The 23,652-nt window shown below is 40.3% G+C and overlaps 1 protein-coding gene across 3 annotated transcripts in view; it reads right to left on the reverse strand.

Annotated features, from left to right (window-relative positions):
* The window catches only part of LOC146978190 (protein MTSS 1-like), a 70,730-nt gene that overhangs the window by 43,484 nt on the left and 3,594 nt on the right, over positions 1-23,652 (reverse strand). For all 3 annotated transcript variants that reach the window (XM_085790901.1, XM_085790900.1, XM_085790903.1), the window contains exons 2-3: positions 14,876-14,937; positions 12,055-12,128 (exon numbers count right to left, since the gene is read on the reverse strand). In XM_085790901.1, the coding sequence (XP_085647027.1) occupies positions 12,055-12,128; positions 14,876-14,937 (136 nt within the window). The remainder of the gene's footprint in view (positions 1-12,054; positions 12,129-14,875; positions 14,938-23,652) is intronic.

Below are 23,652 nucleotides of genomic sequence, written 5' to 3' on the forward strand. Positions count from 1 at the left end.
AACTGAATGTATTCTGAGCTCCTCAGACAGGAACTTGTTGGGAGGTGAATGTGTCTTAAAGCAGAAGTAAGCGGAATATTTGTGTTAATATAAGACTTAAATAGTTATATCTTCCGACGGCAATCACTTACATAGAGTGTTTGGTCTGAAACACGGGTCTGTCAGTCACTCTGCTCTGCTGTAAGCCGAGGAGAAAACTTTCCGTGTATCTTACAACCTTTATCCAATGAGGAGAGAGAACGGCATGAAGGGCTGTGTGTGCAGCCAAGGGATGCGCTTGAATGTGGTGACGTAGGGACGAGGACCAATAGATCCATGACGAGGGCGGGGACTGCTAACTCCATCTGCTGACGGGAAGTTAGCCAAAACGACCGATCGCTTACTGTACTTCTGCTTTAATGTGTCCTAATGTGAAAGTAAAACCTGTCTGATGAACTAACATTTGCAAAATCTGTATCGTCTTTTAAATACTGAGCAAAGGGTCTGAATACTTATGACCATGTGATATTTCAGTTTTTCTTTTTTTAATGAATGTGCAAACATTTCTATTTCTGTTTCTTTTCAAGAAGGGGTGCTGAGTGTACATTAATGAGAAAAAAAATTAAATGAAATGATTTTAGCAAATGGCTGCAATGAAACAAAGAGTGAAAAACTTGAGGGGGTCTGAATACTTTCCGTACCCACTGTATGTTTGCATGTTGTTTTGTTATTTTATCCTTGTAAAGCACTTTGTAATCCAATTCTGATACATGTTATATAAAAGAACTGTATTATGATTGATGATTGTTCATTCACTATCATTATTTTCTTATCAGTAGCATTTCAAACTTTTCTACATTCAGAAAGACTGTGCAGACGGGGTTTAAAGTTTTTTCTCTCATCATGAACAATAGAAGGACAAAGGTAGAAATAATAAATGGGGACTGTTTAGTTACTTGTCTGAGTCATTTAATCATTTAATCTTGGCCTGCCCTTCACTTGACTCAACTCAGTCTTGGTTTGGACTTGATCCCATTTGGACTCGGCCTTGACTCGACTCACGCTGACTAGACTCGTACTTGGACGGGACATTAGTGGTCTTGACTATACAGTACAGCCCCTGGATCTGGGATTCTTTGGGGAAGTGGTTTTGGACAGGAGAGACCGCAGCTCCTAGACGCTTTATTGACTTTTATCTGCCCTTCTCAAAATCTGACGACCACCGATGGGGGAAATCCAAACATTTAGTACATATTTCCACTGAATTGTCTCTGATCAATCGGCAGAATTTTAGTTTTCTTTGCATCTTCTAGGATGTGTAGATGAACAGGGACACAGATTAGACGAAGAAATTAAGTCGGATTCCTCTACAGTAGATTTGTAATTGTTTTTAGGTTGGGTTTCTATTATAAAACGTGACTCTCAGAGCAAAATATTTTGTCCCTGAGACTTTGTCTGAGCTGCTGCAAATGATCAGCATGAGTCGTCACATCTGTCCAGTCAAACACAGGGGGGGGAAAAAAAACCTAAATCAAACCATACAGCAAATGGAGCAGAAAAAGCGCAAGAGTTCAAGAGTCTGAAAACGATTTCTCTTTAAGTAAAATCAAACTGCTGTCAGCAGTCGGGCTCGTGGCAACAGTAGTAAATAAAAATAGCGATTACAGTCGAGACGTGTCGTGGCCCGTGTGTTTCTGAATGTTTGACCTCGCTCGGCGCTGGAGGAACCTCAGAGACACATGAGAAGTTGGAGCTGGAACAGAGGAACAGAGGAACGGGGAGTTTGGTTTTACAGTAACTCCAGCCTGCTGCTGACTCCGGGCCAGTTTCAGCTCCTGACATCATCCCGTCGGGGTAAATATCTCCTCCTGTGATGTCTGTTGATTAAACTCTGATCCCGCTACGACTTTTACTGTTTCTGGCCACTTTGATCTGATCATTATTAAGGCCATTTTTTAGTCTCTTTTTGTGGTCGGAGTTGTTGAACTGTGTGATAAATCGCATTCTGGCAAATAAACACTGGATTTTCACCACTTCAAGTTTTGTCTTTCCACTGGTTGCCAGAGTTTTACCCTATTAGCTTTTTTTTTCCAGTCACTTTCTAGGGCACTGTTTTTTTTTTGTTTTTTTAGGTTTTGGTTTTAGTCTGTGTTTTCTTTTCCTTAACGCCTCATGTGACAAGCCTGTAGTTTTTAAATATTATTCTCTTTCTTCACTTAATTTAGAGTTCTGCTAATAGTATGTTAGCATGTCAAAATAATCGTCATTTTGTCGACATTCAGAGAGAATGAACCCAAACATCCCACATCTTACTGACAGCAGCCTGCAGAGGACATTAGAGACATGATAACTGAACCTATAGGTGAACTTGCATTCATCTTTAAATGTTATTGAGGTTTCATGACTCTTTGTGAGCACTGATCCTATATGGACCCTGTTAAATATTGATCCCAGTCTGTTTGATTTCATCTGTGATCAAGCTCTTTTCTTTGAATCTCTTTAGATCTTTTTAAGTTCACAGGAATATGTTCAGAGAGAAACAGAAAGTTTGATTTATTCTATTTAAAAACACTCTCTGGTGCTCTGAAGAGAGTTTCCACAAGACTTGGCGGTCTGGTTAGTCTACTAACTCTTATTCCCCTTTTTTCAACTATTTTCTACCATGTAAACTGTACAGCCCTATTCTTACAAATGAATAAAGTAAATAAAATAAATGAATAAATGACTCACAGTAAATGAAAGATGTATAGGTAACACTGTGGTAATTTTATAAATTGCTTTCTTATTTATTTATTTATTTATTTATTTATTTATTGTATCCTTGTCTGCGTGCTGTTTTATTTCCTTTTTTCCTTTTTTGTAGGTTGTCATGTGAGTGTTTTATGTGGGATGAAAAACAAAAAAATAAACCAGACCACATAGTGCGAAATACGGGGGGGTTTGGGGGGGTCGGACCCCCCCGATTAACCCCTTGAGACCCCCTGAAAGACTCAAAAGCAAAATCTGAGGGGGGTCTCAATCTTGTCAAAAAAATAAATAATATAATATAATACAATAATTGTATTGTGGTCAATTAAATGTGTTTAAGATCACCATGTCCAGTATTCATAATTCAAAACATTTATTCGTTTAACATTAAGCTGAACCATGTCACCTGCGCATTATGCAAATTAGCCATGTGCGCCAGCCCAGCCAGGAGTCGAGCCCACTCGCTATCAGAACAGAGGATCCCGTTCCTCTCCACCCTCTGCCGAAGAAAGTGAAGTTGAGGCCGAGTGCTCTGAAGACGTAGCCGCAGCCCCTGCTGCTAGCACTGGTGATTGGCCGCTTTTCTTTTTCTTTCTTTTTTTTACACCTAAGCAGGTGGGGTAATGGAAATACCGCAACCCTTGGCTTGACATTAAGGCAGGAAAATAACTTAAGGTAAGAGGCTAGCCTCAAACCCTTCAGGGGTCCGCCCGCTATTCAGACATCCCGCTATTCCGACATGTCACTATTTAGACATCCCGCTATTACGACATCCCTCTATCTAGACATGCCGGTAGTCCGACACTTTTTGATACCGCTATTCCGACACGTCTTTTTTATTTTTATTTTATTTTTATTTTTTTACAGCTGCGATACCCAGGCGCGTCTCTCTCTCTCTCTTTTCTTTTCAGCATGTCTATCACTGGTTTGATGAGGGAGTGATGTTCTTAATCTCAACAACTCAACTATCAAGTCACAAACAAAACTGACACACATGATAAACAAACAGAACTATGCTGCAGTTTGTTTGTCAAGTTAACCTGTCACCTTCAGCACCACGGACAGCGCCGGGGATGAGCCCGCGGAGCTGCAGCTGTGAGCGTCTGGGCTCTGGGCTCAGGGCCTGGGGCCTTATTTATCAAAACTGTAAGTAAGCAGTGTAAAACTGCTGCTACTAAATGTTTTGCTTAGGCCTACGGTGAAAAGACAGCCCAAAATATTTACACCTTTTTCAGATCTATCAAACTGTGCGTGCACAACTCTGCACCTCAACTTTGATAACTGGATCCAAGAATGGTGCGCAGTTGCGCACGTGAACACACCTCCGTCCCGGAATGCCTAGACAACCATATGGTCAGCACGTGCATATTAATTAGCCATGTGCGCTCTGTGGAGCGACAACAAAGTGACAACGAAGACAACGGGCGGAGGGAGGGGAGAGAAAGCTAGATACATTGCATCGGGCAATAAATCAGGCAAAAACCTCCCAAATCTCAACAAAAGGGAGCAGAAAAAAGAATAATCTTATGTAATCTGCCCCTTTATTCCAGACAATCTTTTTTTCTTCTTTTACCTATGTTAAAACGATGTAAAGCAGCAGGATAAACTCAGGTGACAGAATAATAACAGTCTCAGTAGCTGCAGATCAGTGTGCGCTGCTGCCGGTGTGTTTTTAAACTTGGAGGGTTTGTTTTTTCTTCTCTAATAGGCCTATGTATTTGTGTATGAGAAACAGTGTCTCAGATGAAAAAATAAAAATAAATCAGAAGGACACTCTGACTATAACGTAGCCTAATCAATCAATGTCGGAAAAGCGGAATGTTTGAAAAATAGTAAAGTGCCGCTACTCCGACAATGAAAAAAAAATGTCGGAATAGTGGGATGCTTAAAAAATAATGTTAATGCCGCTATTCCGACAATTAGAAGTCAATGTCGAAATAGCGGCATGTCTGAATAGCAGCATGTAACCCTATGGCCTGAACCCCCAGTGGTGTTGTTTGGCCAGGCGCCTGTTGTGAGCTATTTGTCTGTGCTTTTTCAATTTTTATGATGGCCCGTTATACGAATGTGATTTGTGGATGTGTTCAATGCTGTGTTTAAACGTATTTGCTATATGGATGGTTAGATAAGGCTACATGATCGGCCATAGTTGCAGGCTGAGGATCTCGTCGTGCACATAATTGCACGTCAGTCTCCGATCTCCAGATTTATACAGTTGGTTGTTATTCGAGTGCACGAGTTTGGTGTCTTTCATTCATTTTAATTGTTGTATTTTATTTATTGTCTATTCGTTTCTGCATTGCCCTGATCGCGCGCCAGTCTCCTATACCTGGCATTTATTCATTGTTCAAGTGCGCCAGTGTGGTGCCAATTATTGTCTTTTATTTATTTGAATTATCGTCTATTTATCGTCAATTACTTTCTGCATTGTAATGCACAACTTTGCCTCTCCTTTTTAGGCTATAGGCTAATTTTCTTGGCTTATTGTAATGTTATAGTCCTACTTTATAAAAAGAAAAAAAAATAACGGTATTGCACAACAATCGCGAGTTAGGGACCCCCCCGAATATTGATGGGTATTTCGCACACTGCCAGACCAGAAGGCTTTTCAAACTTTAAAAACACTCTAGCACCAAAGACACGTTCCTGGCACATTAAAGGAACTAGAAATGCTGCATAGCCGATGTTACCAGAGTAGGAAAAGTTCAACATCAAACTCCAGAGGAGCAACCCCAACACTCATGATTTACTTCCATTTCCATCCCTTCCCGGCCAGTTTCATCACTTTCCGATAGCGAGTCCAGTCAGGAAGTATCATAACCTCTGGTCTTGTAAACACTACAGTGAATGCTGAAGATGGTTTTACAGCATGTTTAAAGAGAACGACGCCCTGTGGCTCCACATCTCCTTTAAGCCGTGAGAACTGATGAGTGTGTGTTTTTTGGTGCGGAGCCTGACCTTGATGATGAAGATCCTAAAAAACGCTGCTGCGTGGACACTGCAGATATGACATCACTCACCTGCGCCTGAGATGACATCATTAAATGATGAGCTGCCAAACGAGGCCATCTGTGTGCCGCTGAAGACTCAACACACACACACACACACACACACACACACTGCGGACACTGACTGCAGCAGCCTCCACAGGGGTTCACTGCACTATACAGTCTGTCTACGACAACACACATGCACCAGCTCGTTACGAACACCACACACTCTGCACACACTCCAACAGGTGATACAACCGCATACAAATATATATTTACAACTGCAACTGCAGAGTCTGACATTTTCATATCCTATATAATCTGTATCAGCTGCACTTTGATGTCAAATTAAGATATTTTTAGACACATCTGGTGCTTTTGGAAACTTTAGGATCTCCACTAGAATTTAAAATAAAGCTCTGAGTAAATATATTCACTTTTTCTGCCGACTGCATTCAATTGAGCCAGTGTATAATATGTCCCATGACAAATATAAATCTTCAAATCAGATCAAATCTTTATATAATAGTGTTCATTATTTACTTTCAACAACGTGAGTGTCAGCATCAGTGTTGGACCTCACTTACTGTAAGCTCTAGTTGCTGAATGAGAAATAAATCCCTGAAGCCATCTTCAAAAAAAAGTCTAATGTAAAGGCCTGAAGCCATAGGAGCTGATTAACACCCATGGCTTCATAATGAGCTGTTTAATTATCTCACATGAATAAATAAAGGTTATGTCACAGTTTTGAAGAAGCTGTAGTGATTCATATTCCTGTCGCTGCAGCCGGAGCCGGAGTCTTTATCCCACAGCCTCACAAAACACTATAGAAACATGTGGCCTGGATACGAGAGTCTACACAGTTGGGTTCAATGCTCTGCAAATAAGTCAGTAATTATCAGCGTCTTATCAGCTGGCTGATTGTTTTAGCTCTACATGCAACTGCCTGCTAAATATAGACAAGTCAGGTGGCGAGGCTCTGATTTAAAGTACTTATCTAATTTCTCAATTATAAAACCAAGATAAAATATGTATTTCTTAAAGGGATAGTTCAACATTTTGGCAAATTGGTCCATTGCCATAATCCCTATAGTTTTAGCAGTAGGTTCGTTACCTTGAAAAACTGCCCCCAACGGGAACGCACTTCAGTGGTTGTGCATGAATTTCCCTCTAAAACAACTCTGTCTCGTAACGTTCTGTTATTATCTCATAGCGTGGTGAATGTGCAGGTCACAACTTGTCCGCCAAAGCATTTTGGAGTTGTTGGATTGTGTATTTGATGAGTTTGATGAGGGAAACCAAGAAATCCCATGAGCCTGCGTAGCGTAGCTCTGAGCAGCGTGCGGCTCTGCTCCGCCATTCCAAAACGAACCTACTGCTATGACTATAGCGATTATATGGCAATGGGCCAATTTGCCAAAATGTTGAACTATCCCTTTAAGAAAAAAGGGAATATAATCTAATTAATTAAGGAAGGAAATTAAAAATATAGCACTGATATGATACTGTACATTTTTATGATGGATGCCTTCACTCATTCCTTTTGGTCTCTCTTTCCCTCCTTCCTTCTCTCCTCCTCTTCTTCATTGTTTCCTCTTTTCCTCTCCTTTCTCCTCCATCTTGATCTACTCTCTTCTCCCTTTCTCTCTCTTTTCTTCTCCCATCCTCCAGTTCCTCTTGTCTGCCCTTCCTTCCTTCCTTCCCATATCCTCCACCCTCTCATCTCTCCTCCTCTTCCTCCCATCTTCCACTCCTTGCTTCATCTCACACACACTCAGGTCTTTTCACCTCCCTTCCTCCCTTCGCCTCCTGTCCTCTCCTTTTTTTTTTCACCTTCACATCTCCTCCCACCTTCCTCCTCCTCCTCCTCTTCCTCCTCCTCTGTCCGACCCAGTTACCAGGTGTTGACATATTGACGTGGCCCCTGTCAAAGCGGCGGCCCTCAACCGGCCCCTCACCTCAGAATGAAATCCTCCCTGGCAGCGGGTTGCTATGACGACCACGGTCCAGCACACACACACACACAAACAAAAACAGAGCCAGGTAGAGAGAGGAGGACACCCGCGGTGCCTTATCTCCACCGTGTGTGTTCCCTGTGTGTGTGTGTGTTGATATGATAAGATAGCGATCCTCCACTTTAGACACAACATTTGCATTCGTTCCAACTGTCGACACTTTTTACGTACGCAGGCAAAGTGGAAACTTCCTGCGGTGAGACGGAGAGAGAATGTAAACACGGGCACCCAGGTGAATAAACTCCTCTGGTTTATAAACTTTTATACGTTTATGTTTCAGTGGAAACTAAATCTAATTATCCTGTTTCTACCTCGGGTCAGTGTGTGTGTGTGTGTGTGTGTGTGTGTGTGTGTGTGTGTGTGTGTGTGTGTGTGTGTGTGTGAGACGGTCGTGGTTTTAAATGAATGAATTTCTTCAAATATCAACTGATGACATTTCTGATAACGATACGATTACGAATGAATGCAACAATTAATGAACAATCGTTTCCGTGGAAACTAAACAACACCAAAATAACCAAAACAAGAAATAATATTACAGTAATACAAGAAAGGGATAGATAGATAGATAGATAGATAGATAGATAGATAGATAGATAGATAGATAGATAGATAGATAGATAGATAGATAGATAGATAGATAGATAGATAGATAGATAGATAGATAGATAGATAGATAGATAGATAGATAGAACGATAGAACGATAGATAGATAGATAGATAGATAGAACGATAGAACGATAGAACGATAGAACGATAGATAGATAGATAGATAGATAGATAGATAGATAGATAGATAGATAGATAGATAGATAGATAGATAGAACGATAGATAGATAGAACGATAGATAGATAGATAGATAGATAGATAGATAGATAGATAGAACGATAGATAGAACGATAGATAGATAGAACGATAGATAGATAGAACGATAGATAGATAGATAGAACGATAGATAGATAGATAGAACGATAGATAGATAGAACGATAGATAGATAGATAGATAGATAGATAGATAGATAGATAGATAGATAGATAGATAGATAGATAGATAGATAGATAGATAGATAGATAGATCGATCGATCGATCGATCAGTGTGGATCTGCAGTCATTTCCATCTCGTTGCTATGAGCACCACCAGCACCAGCAGCAGCAGCAGCCAGCTGGACATGACAGCGCCCCCCCAATCCCCCTCTCCCTCCTCCATCCATCTTTTTCATCATCTCTATCTCTCCTCTCCCCCATCACCATCTGCCCTCCATCCTTCTCCTCTACCTCCTGTTCTGTTCCTCCTCTTTCCGTTGCCATCCCTCTACTGCTGCACATCATCATCATCATCATCATCATCTCTTTGTTTTTCTCTCTAATCTGATCATTTCATCTGTTTTGGCCTAAAATCTCCAGCGCTGCCTCCCTGTTCTCCCCCCTCCCCTCCTCCTCTTCCTCCTCCTCCTCCTCCTCCTCCTCCTCCTGTTCTGGGATGTAATGGCCCAGACTGGGAGCACTGGTAAAATGGAGTCTTAGATTTAATAATTCATCCCATTTATCAGAGCTGACTCACAGTTCACAGGTCAAACAACCGTAAAGCTGCACAGACAACAGTCACATCTATTTGTATCTAAAGCTCTTTGTTTTTTTTAATAATCTTTTTAAGATTATAAAGATTAAAGATCTTTTTAAGTGAAGCAATCCATATATTTTATTGATTTATCACTCAATAAAAGACTTAATATTCAAAGCAGAAATGTCTTTTGTCTTATTTCTCATCTTACTTTTCATATTACAAAAATATGCAATTTCCTTTGCTCGACTGTTCTGCACATGTGGACCTGAAGATAAATAGGTGTTGTCTTTTAGTCATTTGGCTTTTGTCATTTAGAAAATAAATCTTTTGTGCACAGTTTCAAAAACTAAGAAATGTGTGTGCACTTTGGTTGATAAAACAGTTTAGTATTGAAGAAACAACTGTGTTGCCCAGTTGTTGGATGTAGAATAAATAAGGATGAATTCTTAGACAGATGTTTTGAATCGTCAGAGCGCAAATCAAATGTAAGTGTTTGAGTCGATTCTGGGCTTGAACCAAAATCTAATTGAATCAGGTGATCACTGACCTATTGACAAACCCCTTGTTGAATACCGTAAATAATAATATTGGTTGTAAAACAGATGCAGTGAGTGAGGAGCAGCTCCTGCTCTGCCTCAGTGGATCAGAGGTGTGAGGAGGAGGAGGAGGAGGAGGAGGAGGACGTTGGGGTGTGGCTCCACAGACCTATAATTGTCCCAACAGTCGCTGAGAGAAACCAATAATTCTGCACACAGCTCCAGGTGAAACAACCAACCAACACACACACACACATGTACACACACACACACACAAACACACACACTAGTCAATTACAGAGCTGCTGTGACCCACAGCCCTAGAATCATGGCGGCGGTGACTGATTGTTTCCTCGGTTAATGTTGTCATTGTGACAGCGAGTCGCCTCGACAGGAAGCTGGACTACATCCAGCACTGTGGACCGTCACACACACACACACAGACACACACACACATACACACGCACAAAGTCGACCTTAAAGATGTAGGTTCGGTTCAGTGAAAGAGAAGATACAGCAGCTCTCCATCGAGGTTACCACGGAGATAAATACCGAGCAGGAAACAGACCGAGCCGCCCATCGAGGCTTCCTGCTTCATCTAATCAGAACAGGAAGTGGCCGCTATTGATGTTCCAGTCCAGCGATCAGGAAGACAGCCACCTCTGATCATCTGTCAATAATGAGGGAGCGCAAATCTATAGAAAACGTGCAAACTGCTTCACAACAAGGACGACACAGAACGAATCAAACCAAACAGCCGATCATTCATCTGATTATTGACCTGATCATTCAGATTTAAATCCAACCACTGTACATCCTGTGGAGGGGCTTCTCACTCTGCTTCAAGATTTACATTAAGTCCTGTTTCTGACCTAAAAAATAACCAGTGGTAGTAGTAGTAGTAGTAGTAGTAGTTTGTTTATTCGATCTTGTGCACAAATTGTTTACAGTCGAGCATCAATCACAATCAGTCAACCTTCCATAATACAATCCTTAGTTCAACTAGTTCATAAATAGATCGAAAAGGTGTAGGCTGAAGCTATCCAGCTTATAAATGCCTACCCTTTAATTCATTATTTCAGTAAAACCATTAGAGCCCTTCATGGTTTCAGAGTCACAGAAAGAAGCAAGTATCCAATAATTAACAAATGAAGCCAAAAAATAAAATAAATAAACAAGTAAACAGTATTACAGTTGCAGTCAAAACCCAATTGATCAATACTGTTTATCATACTATGTTATTTTTAAATTGTGTTATGTTTTTGCTTTGTTTTGTTTGAGAGTCACAGTTTTGTGACATTGGTTTTATTGAGTGAATTTGCTCACTGATTTCGATATAACAGTATAAAGAATAGAAAATACAATTACAACTGGTAAAATGGCCCCAAATGGAATAAAAGACCAAACAATAGTGACATCATGCCAACGTTTTTTGGCTTGTATGGAAGATAAAAACTGACTCACAACCACCAGCAGTGGATGGACAAGTAATTCAAGGTTTAAAGAGGAACTAAGCAGGATTTCTCCCGTGGCTCTGCTACATTTTTACCTTAATTAAAAAGCTCCAGAGTAATTGTGATAGTTAACTACATGACTTGTGACTTGTTACGAGTGAGAACGGAGGCTCTCTGCCTTCCACCTGGCGTCTCACGGCTGAAAACCAACCTTGCAACATCAATGTAGTTACTCGGTCGCCGCCCCAGTGTCCCAGCTCTCGTCTCTGCGGCACCGCCACACAAACGCGCTCCGTAACCCGCAAGCTTTTGTTTTTATGACAGTTAAGACTACATAAACATACACTTCGCAACATCGTATATGTTATATAACGTGATCCACCGCACCATGTATTGATTTTTCGCCAGCTTCGTTGTAAACAAATGCACATGACCAGGAGGAGGGTTAGCAACACAGCGGAAAAGCGACCGCACCTGCATAATCCCTCTTTTAACCCAAAAGCTTTACACAGAATAAATCTCCTCTGTTTTTATTCTCATGTGTTTTCTTCTATCACATTAACCAGAGTTCAGACAAAATGAAGCCGAAACTAGACTTCCAGACTGTCACAGTGTCTCTACCCTCGCAGCCATAAGAGAACAGCCGGCGTCGCTCCATAGAGTTCAGCAATCTGTTTACCATCAACTCCAGTTTACAACCACAATGACACATATTTGCACACACACACACACACACAGTATACACATAACTATGTTATCATCTTACCTCTGCTGTTGGTTGCCAGGTCGGCCACCTTCTGAAAAGCGTCCAGGAAGGCAGCCACCGCCACAACCGTCGTCCTGGGAAACACAACAGAGAGAGAAAAAAACGTTTGGCTTCGGTGTTATTTGGCTTCATGTTTTGTCAAAGAAGTTTTCTGGTCCGCTGATTGGTCCCAGGACTCTGTCACATGCTGTTATATATAATTTTGCACTTCAAGTATCTTCCAAATGGAGCAAATATCTCCCGACATCACGTCCTGTCTGTCTCTCTCTGTCTGCTTTAACTCCATCAACTTAATTCCTCTGATTTATCTTGCCAATAGCGATTAATATTGAACCTTTGGAGCATTTCAACTGTTCCACTCTTTCTCTTTCTGCCTCCTCACTGTTCATTTGCTATGATGCTATGATCGCCACTATTTGATCTTTGGTGGAAGCTCTTTTACAGTTCTCTTCTGTAACTCAAGCTCTTTGGTGCATTGACAGGCGCTCCAACATGAGATAACTGCCATAACTCTCCTAAGCGGCCGCTGCTTTTACGAGCTCAGGAAATTGCAACAAGGTCTGTTCGAAGAGACCGAGACAACTTGATATTTGCCTTTAGAGGAGGTTTTGAGATAAGATGAGGAGTCTGTATAAATCTGTGGCTTCAGCACCGCACACAGATACACGGCTTTAGCAACAGTTTGTGGTGACATTTCGATGAATAAACTGGATAAAACCAGTAAATTTATCATGTACCTGTAACAAATATTTTTTTTTATTATTGTTCTCCATCTGAAGTTATAGTTTTTGTATTTATACATCTCATGTATCACTCCTATATACCTCTGGACATTTACATATGCCTGATACATTTGTATACCTCTGATGTGTGCAATAATCTCCACCCTGCTGCTACGATGTTCTTAATACACTTTTATTTTTTACACTTCTATTATTATTTCATTATTATTATTCAGCTCTTTTTTACTTGCACTAATTATATAGATAATATTTATATTTAAATAGTATTGTTTACAGATCTATTTGAACTGTCCTATTTCTGTGTCCTTCTGGAAGCCAAGCAACGACATTTCGTTGCCAAAAATCACTGTTGTGTTTCTTTGTGTAATGACAATAAAGAAAGTCTAAATCTAAGTCTAATATACTCATAATCCATAAAATCAGCAGTAGAGTTGAATGTAAACGAAACACAAGTGTCAAAAAGACATTCAAGAGTTACAATATACTGTTGTTGTTGTTAAAAAATACAAAGTAGCTTATTTAAATTTGGATTTTTTTTTCTCCCACAGGACTTGAATGAAGCAGAAGTGATGGACTGAATAATATCCTCATGTTAATTTCCACTGTGAAATAAGCTGAACTGGCAGCAGCGGTTGCCTGAAGGTATGAAAACACTTTGGCAGTGATGTAAAAGTATATATATATATATTAAAAAAAAGGGTTTGTACCTTAATGGGCTAAAACCTGAAAAGCAAAAAAAAAAAAAAAAAAAAGGTTTGGTCCTTTAATCTCATGTATGAAGTGGAGCTTGAAATTGGGATGATAAAGAGCATTCATTCTGTTCTGAGATGAAGTGAATTGAACTAAAAAAGAAAACGCCCAGACATATAAACACCTGGAGCGAGGGAGACGAGTGTTTGCGATCGGCTTCGACCTCCGGTGACCCCCCGGCCCAGCGCTGAGTCTCTGGAGGCTGCCACTGATCCATCTCACTGATAATGACTGCAGGGTGGCATCATTAATCTCTGCCAGCCACCGAAGGTTAATTGAGTTGTGCACGTGCGCGTATGTGTCTGTGTGTGTGTGTGTGTGTGTGTGTGTGTGTGTGCGTAAATGGAGGGTGAGTGGTTAATGGCTGGAAGAGTTGTGTGTGTGTTTGTGTGTGTGTGATGCATTTCCCATGATGCAGTGAGGTTCAAGTGTATGTTTGCTGTTTGTACGTGCAGTCGTGCACACTTTTCTGTTAAGTGTGAGTGCGTATATCACCTTGAACGCTGTGTCTGTGTGTGTGTGTGTGTGTGTGTCTGTGTGTGTGTATGTGTATGTGTGTGTGTGTGTGTAGACCCAGTGAACCCCAGAGCTGAGGACGCGGTGGCAGAGCAGCAGAGGTGAAGCTGACATTTAAACACTTAATGAAGCAGACTGATTGGATTTTCATGAGCTCAGGTTGTACACAGTCTCAACATGTGTGTGTCTTTGTGTACAACCAACACACACAAACACACACACACACATTTACCTACCAACATGTTGCAGAGAGACGAGTCAAACAAAGAACCAACAACAGGTTCATAGTGAGTCGTTTTGTAGCCTGGAGTTAAATGTTTCATTGATATAATGAATCTATAACGTTAGCCTTTTAGTAATACAGCACAATAATTCCCACTGAAGCACTTGGGTCAGCTGTTTGCTGTGTTTTAATGTGTTAATGATCTGAATCTGAATCTGAATAGTTTACCAGAAATTGATAATTACTGGTGCTACATTCAACATATAGGAATATTGTAAGAATATCAATAAAAACAGCGATAATAATAATATAAACTCACCACATGCAAAAACCCTGTCAATAATAAACAATGTATACATGGTTAAATAGATAAATATTTACATCCGTTAAAGGTCATTTTGAACAGAATTAATTATGTACAGACCTGTTATTGATTATTGCACATGGTGGATCAATCAGTTCATGGATTGATTTCCAAATAAATGTGATTTTATTCTGACTTTTAATTATGTATCTTAGACGAACACTGAGCGATACAGAGTGTTTTAAGTGTTTGCTGCATGTGTTGTAGTGTGTATATGTTTATTACCGGAGCTGCGACTGTAGTTTGCTGGCCTTGCTGATGAAGTCGTCCCAGACGGGGTAACTGCCCTGAACACAGAGAGAAGAAAAACATATTTTAGTGACATCGAAACAACATTTTCCTTTAGAGCAGCAGCTTAAATCACACACAAGTGAAGTTGAACTGTAGTGAAATGGAAGAATATATATTATATTATCAACAGTGTGTGTTTTCTCTGCTCCTATATAAAAGAACATCTGTTTGGAGATGAAATGATCCAGTCTTATCTTATCTCATCTCATCTCATCTCATCTCATCTTATCTAATGAGGGCCGTAATTACATTAGAGTTTGAATGATAATGAACCAATGAACCAATTAGTCAGACAGAGCAGGCAACCTGAGGATGTAACCAGGAGTCTGGACCATTTTTAAATAGATTGTAAGTTAATTTTTACTTTCAGTTTGAGTCTTGAAGGGATAGTTCAACATTATGGCAAATTGGCCCATTGCCATAATCGCTATAGTCATAGCAGTAGATTCGTTAACTTTGATTGTCGGTGCAAGCTATTTTTAGAACGGCGGAGCAGAGCCGCGAGCTGCTCAGAGCTACGCTACGGAGGCTAATGGGATTTCTTTCCCTCATTAAACTCATCAAATACACAATCCAACAACTCCAAAACGCTCTGGTGGACAAGTTGTGACCTGCACATTCACCACGCTATGAGATAATAACAGAACGTTACGAGACAGAGTTGTTTTAGAGGCAAATGCAGAGTGAAGGCAATGCGGATCAGCGGTTTTGCATGAATTTACCTCTAAAACAACTCTGTCTGGTAACGTTCTGTTATTATCTCATAGCGTGGTGAATGTGCAGGTCACAACTTGTCCACCAGATCGTTTTGGAGTTGTTGGATTGTGTATTTGATGAGTTTGATGATGATGAACACAGGGAAACCAAGAAATCCCATGAGCCTCCGTAGCGTAGCTCTGAGCAGCTCGTGGCTCTGCTCCGCCGTTCTAAAAATATCTTAAACCGACAAGTAAAGGTAACGTACCTACTGCTATGACTATAGCGTTTATGGCAATGGGCCAATTTGACAAAATGTTGAACTATCCCTTTAAACTAAAAGGTCTTTGTTCGGATAAATTGAAATCTGTAGTCTTGTGCAGATTTTAAATTAAAAAGGTTTATAAAATCGCGCTCTGATCATTTTAAATCTTGAAAACGTTTCAGAGACTATAACATTACACATCTATTCATTTCAGATTGATCAGGTCCAGCTGATAGCCGATCGATTTAACAACGTCAGTATATCAGAGGTGATACAGTCAGGAGACTGATGGGAAACAGGAAACACAGCAGCACACTCCTCTCCATGTAAAGTTTTTGCCCGTGTGAACCTCTCCACCTCTCCACGGCCAAAACACATAAATCCTGAGCATCAGACAGAAAACACAGAGACGGATCGATACCGCTGATCCATAGGCCGCCAACACCCACCCACCCACCCCAGGCCGTCTAGAGGAGGCCAAACAAGCGCCCCCCAGGCATGCAAATACAGTCTGGGTCCAGTGACTGGGTTCAATATGAGACAGATGTAAAAAAAATAAAAATAAAAATAAAGAGGGAGACGCCACTTGCTGCAGTGCGGTGCTGCTGCTGGATCATGTGTGTTCATGGAGGGAAACACTGCAGCCAAACACACAAAGACATACAGTAAGAAACTGGGGTACGCTTCTATAAAGTCAGCGGGAGTCCCCTGGTGTTTTCAGGAAGGGTGGGGCTTCTTCATCTTTTTTTTTTCTTTTTTTTTTACACTGCAGTGAAAGATCTGAGGCATGCGTGGATTTCTGTAGTCTAGACTCAGAACTGTGTCACCAGTTTACACCCATCTCTGAAAATAACACGAAAAATCCCACAATTAAAAATCCCACAGCCACTTCTGTGCAGCTTTTATACTGAAAGTGCAAAACAACATCACAGCCACAGCTTTGAACTGCAAATTCGACATCTCACCACGTCACATACTGTATGTTGTTTTGTTGTATTTATGGTGTTTTTGCAAGGTGATACAGACACACAACAGTCAAAAGTATGCAGACAGACACCCCCAACCATGTCCTGTCGTGCTGGGACAGATTTTCAAGGTTGTTTGAAGGAATCGGTGAAGCTGCTGCACATGGGAACTGGGAGAAACTAGAGCTGAAACATGAAAAGAGACATTGCTGAATCTGAAAGTGATAATAAACCATGAACCTGCCTCCTCCTCCTCCTCCTCCTCCTGAATAAAAACTCTTTGGTGTAATTTTATCAGAATCACAGTGCAGGGTTCCCAACTCATTTCAATAATGACCACATTGATATGACAGACCAGACAGGAATCACACTATGCGCCAATATATTCCCATCTAAAATTATCTCTTACATGCTTAATAAATCGTGAAATTATGTTATTTTAATTTAAATTGATGACAAGAACTCTGTCACATAGGCCTTGCTTATTATCGTCACCTTAAATGTATAACCTGACTTACTTTTTTATGTTTAAATACCAATAACACATGGATGTATTGTATGAATATAATACATTATTTCAATGTAATATATAATATATTAATATAAAACATTATACATGATTCTGTTATAATTATAACAGATCCATGCAATAACATAGAAGATGTTAACCTACAATAGAGACAGCAAATGTGATGTAATCATCAACGTTTCCAGCTACTGTGCGATTCAAAGTTGAACTTGCTAAGATTATTTACAGTACGTTACTAGTTTGTCACGTTTTTAAGCCTCTTTATTTTATCATACAGGCGTTAATTCCCACTGTGAACTGTGTATAAGTTAAACAAGTCATGTCATATCATGGTCTGTTTTACCTTGACAACGAAGCATCGCATCTGAAGCGATGGGAATGAACGCGCTGGCAAGAAAAAAAGGGCTGGTGTTTGACTGACACAGTTAATCTCTACTTAATTTTTAATTATTAAACTCTCAACAATGAACCAACTTATTTTTGAAAGAGCTGAATCACAAACATTTACATTTTTAGCTAATGGTAAAAAAAAAAAAAAAAATCTAAGTGCCCGAGTCGAACCACGCTAATCCGTTAATCGACCGTTAAAAACTCATCATGGAGGAAAAAGACGTTGTTTCCAAGAGTGTAAGCACTCAAAATTACTGACGTCCTTAAACTATCCTCCAAACGTCAACATGAACTTAAACGTAACTTAACATATAAAACTAATTCTGAAATTACTTTGCAAGATGACACAAATATTGTACTTTTTAACCCAACAAATACAAAGTGACATGACAAAATTGCACATTGAATTGCCATTTTGCCAAATGCATTTCCATTTGAATAAAGGTGCAGATACGCTTCCATATATTCCACGATATTTTACTAAAATGGGCAATTTTGTTCTTTTTTTTCTTTGTTCTGGTTTTGTTGTGCACTTGTTCCAAAATAAGCAAGCAGCTAAAACAGCATTATCAGTGGGATCTTAGTTGTTCACAAGCAAAGAACTGGAAGCCTTTTCAAATTATTTATAGTACAGCTGTGAGTGAGAATTTAACAGATTGCCTTCCATTCACAGCCCATACTAATTAATAGCAAAGAATAAAGCAGAAATCACTGTGCTGCTGGTGTAAGCAACAAAAAACTGAGGTGTTGCTTCATTTCCTCCATCAGTCATGTGTTTGATGGACTGCTTAGAAGGTTTATTCATGTCTATCTTATACCACAGTCCTCACATGCCATATGCAGATTAGGAGAAAAGACCCACGTATGCTGTGAAACGACGAACAACTAAATCTGTGTCTGGTGCAAAAATATGTTCTGAAGTGGAGCCAGAGCAGTCGCAGTGAGTCTACTCCAAAGTTACAAACGTTTTCATACAAAATTTAACATCAAAGTAAAGAAGCAAAGGAAGCAGAGAGGCACAGTTCAACGATAATCATATGAATATTACGCTGTAGCACTTTAAATTGTGAATCTGTATTTTAATATTTCCTCCCTGAAGCCGACACACCTTCACTCCTCAGCTGCACTTTGTGGGTGTCGCCTTTTTGTGTGTGTACGTGTGTCTGCGTGTGTGTCGTTCCTCTCTGCCAGTGCAGCTGGGTGTGTTCAGCCTCGTTCTGTTTGTGAGAGTGATGCCCAGCGTCATCGCCTGGCTACCGTTGCTATGGTTACGCTGCTGCTGCTGCTGCTGCTGCTGCTGTTGCTGCAGAGAGGCTTCAGACACTCAGAGAGGGGGATTTGTGAGGAGGGGAGGGTCACACGTGCATGCATGCTCACCCAAACACACACACACACACACACACACACACTTTTCAGGTTCATACATTTGCTTTCTTTGTTTCTCTCAGTGTCTCTTTCATATTCAATGCACACACCTTTTTCTCCTTCTTGATACACGCAAGCACACACACACACACACTATCTTTCCATTTTTCTCATACCCTCGTGTCATTTTATCTTCCTGCTCTTTATTACTCATTAGTCATCTGCTCTCTGTTACTGTATCTCTTCTCTCTCTCTCTCTCTCTCGGACACATACACACACACACTCTGAGGCGAGGGCAGGGCCACTGCATCTATCAGTCACTGAGGACATAAATTGTCACCGTGGCAACAACCGGAGGCAGCAGCAGCAGCAGCAGCAGCAGCAGCCTGCTGGTCCTTCAGGAATGCACCGCTCTGTTTGTTTGGCTCTGTGAACGACTGCACAGGATTTACAGAGAGAAATCCCTGTTTGTTTCCTCCTTATCACTGATCTGATGAGATAGAGACACAGATCTGATTCCTCACACTCCAGCAGGACTGTGATTTCAAGATAATGACAAAAAAAAGAAGAAGCTTCAGGCCACTAAAGATGGATGTATTTGTGCATCACCACCAGAAATATGAGGCAGGTGTGGACGAAGGGGAAACTGGAGGGAGGGTTCAGCTACACAGGAACCAGCACATAAATCTGTTCAACAATTTGGGAAATCAGCCTTTTTACATAAAAACAGCTCACAATATATAAATCTCCTTTGTTCAGATTGTGATTTGACAGGATTTCACATGCTGGACTATTTCTTGGAGGAGACACCACTCCCACTAATCCCACATATGACACGACAGCATTTTGTCACCTTTGAATAGAGTTATGGTGGCTATAAGCTAACCACCTTAGAGAGCAAACCAATCTATTTAATCCCTTTCAAAAGAAATATAAACATCATATTTAATTGAAATATAATTAACAACAGACAAGACTGATGATGTAGAGGCAAGGCAAGGCAGTTTTATTTGTATAGCCTATTTTCAAAGGGCTTTACATAGCCTTATAACAACATCCTCTGCCCTTAGAGTCTATGTTTACGTAACTAAATGATTGACTTGAATCTATCCTAAATGTATCATACAAGATGAAATACATTTTATATTTAACCATATACACACACAGAATCTTTTTTATTTTTCTTATTTACCCTTTATGTACCCAAGCAAGCAATTAAGAACAAACTCTTATTTACAAGTGCAGCCTGAAATCTTACATTGTCCATACAGATCTCCTCATGAATTTGTTTACATATTTATGCAGTATATTTCCTGAGGTAAATGATTGATGGACTGCACTCACTGTATATAGAGCTGCTCTGGTCCTATACATCACATCACATCAACACCCACACTCACTCATCAGAATGGTTCAGTGTCTTGTCCAAGGACACTTGAACACATCAGAGGAGGAGGAGCCAGGGATCAAACCTGGTTTAGTTAGTAAATGACCCACTTTACCTCCTGAGCCACAAACTGGTGAAATCATGGTTGTTGTGGTTGAACTGTAAAGACTATAGTCGATCAAATTGTTGCATGTTATTTTAAATTCTCCTTTTAGCAGTTAGTAAAAGACCTAAATGGTAAATGGTAAATGGTCTGTATTTATATAGCGCTTTTACTATACCTGAACGATACCCAAAGCGCTTTACAGTACATCACATTCACCCATTCACACACACATTCACACACACCTCTTCACATCTGGCTCAGAGTAAATGAGCTGAATCACTCAGATCGATAAGAAACCTCACTATAACGTCGCCAGAGCTTCGGCTGACGTCAGATAATGAATAAAAGAGACGGGAGAAACACAAAACAAAAACAGAGCGGAGTGTGACCCATTTGGCCGGGACACCACCGCCTGCTGCAGCAGCTCTGTCCGTGATGTTTCCATGGCGATCTCAATGCTAATACACCACTTTAAATCACACACACACACACAGAGAGACGCACACAGACACACACAGGTTCTTGTCTCGCCTCAGCTGTTGAGACACTCGTTGACATAATGCATCTCCTAACATCTCATAACCTCGACCTTAAAGCCAAATATTAACCCTCAGGAAGCTCTTTGAAGTTGTGAAGACCCACAATGATGTCACCAGACTCGCCACACACACACACACACACACACACACACACACACACACACAAAACACATGGCTGTTTAGTACCAATAACAAATTTTAAAGTTTAATTTGTCAGAGATTAAACATAAATAATAACTCTTGAAAGATTTCTGTAATGGATGTAATGTGTATCTATCTATCTATCTATCTATCTATCTATCTATCTATCTATCTATCTATCTATCTATCTATCTATCTATCTATCTCCTATATAATCAAGTGCATCATATGGTGTAATTTATGGCCCTGAATCTAACCAGCATGTGTCCTGTCAGTCTGGTCGACCCCACATTTATATTAAAGCAGAAGTAAGCGATCCGGTCGTTTTGGCTAACTTCCTGTCAGCCGATGGAGTTAGCAGTCCCCGCCCTCGTCCCTACGTCACCACATTCACGCGCATCCCTTGGCTGCACACACAGAGAGGACCGCCCCTTTATGCCGTTCTCTCTCCTCATTGGATAAAGGTTGTAGGATACAAGGAAAGTTTTCTCCTCGGCTTACAGCAGAGCAGAGTGACTGACAGACCCGTGTTTCAGACCAAACACTCTATATAAGTGATTGCTGTCGGAAGATATAACTATTTAAGACTTATATTAACACAAACATTCCGCTTACTTCTGCTTTAATATCAGCAAAAATAGAAGCATACGATAAATTAAGCTACAAAAATAAGGTATCAACTATACTGTTACAAGAGGAAAATAATAAATGAATGTGTCTTGTGCTTTCTCCAAGCAAAGAGCCAGTCTAAAATGTTTCATATAGCCAACATTGCATCAACCATATGCAATCAATCAACAATTGCTTTTATTTGACTTCACAAAACTCACTCAAACTGCACATTTTCACATAAAAAAAGTATTATATTACTGTTATCCACGTTGCTAAGCCATGTGTGCATGTACAACCTGCATTCATTTAAGTATTTGAACCAAGAACCAAAACTATGACCTATAAGTGACAATTCTTCAAACACAGATGGACAGAGGTTGGTAGAGACCAAACTGGAGCTAATAAGAGACGGGAATATAAGCGTTGCATTTACAAAAGGTGATATTCTGCTTTATTTGGGCCCCTTTTATGGACCAACAGTAGTTTGATGCAGCTTCAATCACTGTAAAGACGCCACAGCAGCTTCGGTTCTGTGTCTCGTCGTCAGACAGATGTGAAGCTCGGTGTAAAGCAGCTCACGAAAGAAAAAGAGGATGAGCCAGTTTTCTCCTCCAGGGAAAAACATGCAGATCGGTTCCACTTAAACGGATCAACAGTAATGTGTCTGCTTCAGTGGAACCAGCACAATGATGCTGTTGGATGATGAGCAGCAGCAGCAGCACACAGCCAGACACACGCAACACACAGCGTGGATACAGACAACAGCAACACTGGGTGGCGCTGTGATGTCATGATGATGTCAAACACGAGCCCCCGAGCTACGGGATCTTCACACGGTTACTTCATTAAGGACGTAAAACACTGAGCTCACGTTTAGTCTCGGTTTTAATTGGGACCGTTTTTGTGTGATTTTCAAAATAAAAGCCTCACATGCTCTGACGCCAAAAGAACACTTTGTATTCATTTTTTTCTTTAGGTAAACACTGTCTGGTTTCTGTGTTCAGTTGATTAACCAAACAGATGATCAATCAGTCCAAAAACAACAAAATGTGTCACAATTTCCCAGAATCCTTCTTGACGTTTTTTCTTTAACTGTTTCATTCGTCCCACAAACTGTTAATTTAGTGTCAGAGGAAAATGAATAAATCTGCCAACTTAAAATTAGTCCCTAATACAAATATTTGCAATCAATCAATCAATCAATCAATCAATCAATCAATCAATCAATCAATCAATCAATCAATCAATCAATCGTTTCAGCTCGACTCCACTGAGAGGAATATACGAAAATGGTTGAATCTATGACTATTGTCAATTTAAAACAGATTTGACTTTGTAAAAGAAATCACAAAGTGATTCAACATGTACCTTATGCAAACTCAATCATCAAATAATTGATCAATTATGGATCATCAAGTTTGATCAAGTAGCAAGATGTCTTGTAACATCACCAAAAAGGACTAGAACACACAAAAAATTATAAATACAGTTGAGGAAACTAGAAAACAAACAATCTTAGATCTTATACTGACAGACGCATGACATAAAATCAATATCTATATCAGAACCACTTCATCTATTGGCAATCACTTCGTTCACTCATCCTTCAAAACCCGCTGGCCCATAATGCGATAAAGTTCCCGTCTGAAAAATACAGAGAACGAGTCAAGTACCGAGCAGCGGCGCCTCGCAGGTTCTTACACGTTCTGAGGGAA

Source organism: Trachurus japonicus, chromosome 11 (genome assembly GCF_045865225.1).
Source record: "Trachurus japonicus isolate A0001 chromosome 11, Traja_1.0".
Taxonomy (NCBI): Eukaryota; Metazoa; Chordata; class Actinopteri; order Carangiformes; family Carangidae; genus Trachurus; species Trachurus japonicus.